At 55.7% G+C, this 4,567-nt stretch overlaps 1 protein-coding gene across 1 annotated transcript in view; it reads left to right on the top strand.

The window, feature by feature from the left end:
- The window catches only part of PIK3R2 (phosphoinositide-3-kinase regulatory subunit 2), a gene marked incomplete at its 3' end in the record, with an annotated part of 20,303 nt that extends 16,336 nt beyond the window's left edge, over window positions 1-3,967 (top strand). Inside the window, 5 exon segments of the mRNA XM_014587321.1 lie at window positions 507-649; window positions 901-1,077; window positions 2,738-2,809; window positions 2,988-3,158; window positions 3,796-3,967. Coding sequence (XP_014442807.1) covers window positions 507-649; window positions 901-1,077; window positions 2,738-2,809; window positions 2,988-3,158; window positions 3,796-3,967 — 735 coding nt within the window.
- Between the last annotated feature and the right edge of the window lie 600 nt (window positions 3,968-4,567).

Raw genomic sequence — 4,567 nt, 5'->3', positions numbered from 1 at the left:
CGGGGCCGGGGTTTGCCCCCGCCATTGACTTTGTGGGAGTCCAGCTATGTAACCATTACTCTGTCTTCTGGTCTCAATTCTTAAAATGAAAAAAAAAAAAAAGAAGAGGCCGGCAGGTGGTGTGGTGGTTAATGATGCTGGACACCCAAATGGTCGACTGCCATTCAAGTTTGTTCCTAGTGGCTGACTTTCTCACTTTCTCTCTCTGTCTGTCTCTGGGACAGACAGAGAAAAAGTAAAATAAAATAAATATAAATAAATAAATAAAATATAGAAAGTTTAATCATTCTTAAAAAAAAAAAGGAATTAAGGAGGAAAGGGGGTTTAGACAGTGGGGTTTTGAAGGCTGAGTAGGAGTTCACTCGATACAATAGGAACTAGAGGAATGCCATTCCTGTGAAGGGAATAGTATGAGTTTTCTGTATAACAGTTGAGACCTGCCTTCACCCCTTCAGAGGGACTTTAGGGGAGACCCAAGAGATACTGAGATTTGCCCCATCCCCCAGGAACTACAGATGAAACGCACAGCAATCGAGGCCTTCAACGAAACCATCAAGATCTTTGAAGAACAGGGCCAGACGCAAGAGAAGTGCAGCAAGGAATATCTGGAGCGGTTCCGGCGTGAGGGTAATGAGAAGGAGATGCAGAGGTGAGTCTGACTACTCTGACCTAGCCCAGTGCAAGCAGGGAAAAGAAGGGAATGGAGGGGGCAGTCAATGTTTCATCTGCAGGAGGAGGTCATCCATTGGAAAGGGCTTTGCAGGATGCATAGGAGTTCGCCAAAAGGCAAAAAACGAGGGGAAACCCCTTGTGCACAGGCTTAGAGGTCATGTGGGGCCAAGGGGGATCCTCGGGAGAACCTTGGGCGCTCTCTGAGGCTCTGAGCCTCCCCTCCCGCAGAATCCTGATGAACTCAGAGCGGCTCAAATCTCGAATCGCCGAGATCCATGAGAACCGCACCAAGTTGGAGCAGGAGCTGCGGGCACAGGCCTCGGACAACCGGGAGATTGACAAACGCATGAACAGCCTCAAGCCCGACCTCATGCAACTACGCAAGATCCGAGACCAGTACCTCGTGTGAGTGGGTGGCTCTGCGCTTGCCCCCGGGGCCCCACTGCTAGGGGCTGGGCGTGCCCAGATCCCTGTGGGCGTCTCTTTCTCTCTTACTCCAGTAAGAGGCTCCACCTAACGTCCAGAGCCCCTCCCCTGACTGTAAGCTCCTCCCCTCTCTAAGCTTTCCCCATCTGTAAACCTCTCCCCTTTTGTAGGCCGTGCCCCATGTGTAAGCCCCTCCCCTGTCTCTAAGCTCCTCCCCTCTATGTAGGTCCCTCCCCTGACAGTAAACCTTTCTCCTGTCTGTAAACCCCTCCCCTCTTGTAGGACCTGCCCCATCTATAAGCCCCTCCCCTCTTATAGGACCTGCCCCATCTGTAAGCCCCTCCCCTCTTGTAGGACCTGCCCATCTGTAAGCCCCTCCCAGTCTCTAAGCCCCTCCCATCTGTAAGCCCCTCCCCTCTGGTAGGACCTGCCCATCTGAAAGCCCCTCCCAGTCTCTAAGCTCCTCCCCATCTCTAAGCCCCTCCCTGTCTTTAAGCCCCTCCCCTTTATGTAGGTTCCTCCCCTGACAGTAAACCTTTCTCCTGTCTGTAAGCCCCTCCCCTATCTCTAAGTCCCTCCCCTCTGAAAGCCCCTCCCCTGTCTAAAAGCCCCACCTCTCTTTATAAGCCTCTCCCCTGTCTATAAGCCTCTCCCCTGTCGGGAAGCCCCTCCCCTCTGGGTCAGGCCTGGAACTCTGTCCCTCCTGGTCCCCTCCCAAGGGATCTTCATGCACAGGTCAGACACCTATGAAATGGGGGGCTGGGTGGGGACCCTCTAACATAAATGCTTGCTGTGCAGCCTGGCATGTGGCTGGCTGCAGCAGCTCCAGCCTGGGTTCGAATCCAACATCAGGGACCAGCAGGTAGCATTCTGGTTGAGACACTGGATCCCACATGATTAATTCCACGGTTCGAATCCCAGACCCGGTGGCTCGAAGATCATCCCAGACACATGTGCCCAAAATCCCAAGAGGAGAATGGAGGAGAAGGGATTGTGGCGTGACCATCTCCCCGGAGAGGGGAGTGATTTGTCACTTTTCCTCTCTCTGTCTCTGTCTCTCTCGGGGGAGCACACATGCCCTATAGCAAAAAAAAACAAAAAAAAAAACAAAAAAAACTGCCCAGCAACCTACCAAAAAAAACCTACTCTGCCCAGCAACCTACCTAGGGCTTAGCAGGGTCCTCCCCCTGTTGTTGCTTGAGCCACAGAAGGCCACGCGTGCACCTTTGAGCTCATTCTGACATCAGAAGTCCCTTTAGAGCTGGGGGAGCTGATGTCCAGAGTCCACAGCTGCCCAGTGCAAAAGTCAACAGCATTACCCAGCAACCTTTGCAAGACTGGTGACAATAACATCTTCCCCAAGCTGGTTAATCCGGACTCCACATCAATCACACCTTCCCCACACCTTCCCCGAGCTGGTTAATCCGGACTCCACATCAATCACAGAGACCTGAAAACACAGGCGGGACTTGGGACCCACCTGCCCACAGCCAAGTCAAGGCTGCCCTCTGGAGGCAACCAGGGGTATCACACCCTGAACCTCACCTGATTGGACCACTGTGGCCTTGCCCTCAGTTCCCCGGGGGCCTCCCCCCCCCAGCAGATCATCGCAAACCCCTTTCTTCTTTCTTCCTCTCAGGTGGCTTACCCAGAAAGGAGCCCGGCAGAAGAAAATCAACGACTGGTTGGGGATTAAAAATGAAACGGAGGAGTGAGTGATGACCTGGAATCATGATCTGCGGGAGGGCTTCCCAGAGGAGGGGGCTATTTGGGATGGGTTTTGTAGAATGAATAGGAGTTCGCCGTGGAAGAATCATCCCAGTCCCGAGGGCCCCTGGGGGATGCTGGCAAAAGAATGAACAGCGTCCCTCCCTTGCCTCCCCCCACAGCCAGTACGCCCTGATGGAAGACGAGGATGACCTCCCCCATCACGAGGAACACACGTGGTACGTGGGCAAGATCAACCGGACCCAGGCTGAAGAAATGCTGAGTGGCAAGCGCGACGGCACCTTCCTGATCCGGGAGAGCAGCCAGCGGGGCTGTTACGCTTGCTCAGTGGTGTGAGTGCCGGATGGGGCAGGGAGGGGGCTAGGGAAGTGGAGGGGGGCCTGTTCCTTCCCCAGGTTTTTTGGTTTTTGGGTTTTTTTAAGAGATTTTTGCTGTAGGGCATGTGCGCTCACCAGAGACAGAGAGAAAGTGAGAGATCACCCTTCAGGGGGGGTTTGGCCACGTAGCAATCCCTTCTCCTCCATTCTCCTCTTGGGACTCCCACATGCCTGGCGTGAGTTTTAAGGCACCGGGTCTGGGACTCAAACTGAGGTCAACTGCATGGGAGTCCAGCCGTTTTGCTATCCGTTAACCCTGGGATTTTATTTTATTTTATTTTATTTTATTTTTCAAGAGAGGTTTTCGCCGTAGGGCGCGTGCACTCGCCAGAAAGACAGAGAGAGACAGAGAGACAGAAAGCGAGAAATCACCCCCCAGGGGGGATGGCCACGCCGCAATCCCTTCTCCGCCATTCTCCTCTCGGGATCTTGGACACGCACGCACACGCGCCCGGCATGAGTTTCATCCGCCGGGTCCGGGACTCGAACAGGTCGACTACACGGGAGTCCAACGACGGGAGAAGGGCCTCTCGCGGGAGGCCAGGCTGGGTGGATGGGCCCGCCTGACGCGCGCTGTCTGCCACGCCCCCAGGGTAGACGGAGACACGAAGCACTGCGTCATCTACCGCACGGCCACCGGCTTCGGCTTCGCGGAGCCCTACAACCTGTACGGGTCCCTGAAGGAGCTGGTGCTGCACTATCAGCACGCATCGCTGGTGCAGCACAACGACGCGCTCACGGTCACCCTGGCCCACCCCGTGCGCACCCTGGCCCTGGCCTGCCACCTACCACCCTCTGAGTGCCCAGAACGTGGCATGGAGCAGAGCCGCCCCTGGGCCATCCACACTCGGAGCTCCACCCAGAGCTGCGGGACCCACTGGACAGACCAGCCACTTCCAAGGGGGGACGAGTCAGGGGGACCTCCATCTTTCTGGCTCTCTCCCTCCCTCTCTGAGTCGCTGTCTCCCTGTCTCTAAGTCTCTTTGTCTCTCCCTTCTGTCTTCTTTCTCTCCTCTTCTTTATCTCTGTCTCTGTGTCGGGGTTCTGCCTCCCCTGCGCCCTCCTCCCTTCCCCTCTGGCCCTGCCCTCTGCAGACCCCACCCCTAATCTCCATCTCCCCACCCCCTTGAAGCCCTCCCTGGCTGCATCTCGTCATGTTTACAGAGGCCCCTGGGCTGCGTGGCCTCAGCCTAGGCGCCCGGATTTTTAAGCCATAGACCTGGGGTCCGGGAAGGAAGGAACTTCACTCAGCTGCTTCTGAGAATCTCCACTGGCCGGTGACACTCAGGGGCCGGGCGGGACCCGCCCCAAGGACCCCAACTTCCCTCTTCGAAATCTTGAAGTGAAACTGGCCTTCAGACCCG

Source organism: Tupaia chinensis, unplaced genomic scaffold, assembly GCF_000334495.1.
Source record: "Tupaia chinensis unplaced genomic scaffold, TupChi_1.0 Scaffold000201_1, whole genome shotgun sequence".
In the NCBI taxonomy this organism is placed as follows: Eukaryota; Metazoa; Chordata; class Mammalia; order Scandentia; family Tupaiidae; genus Tupaia; species Tupaia belangeri.
Note: the sequence above shows the minus strand (reverse complement) of the source record. Positions and strands in the feature narration are given on the sequence as shown.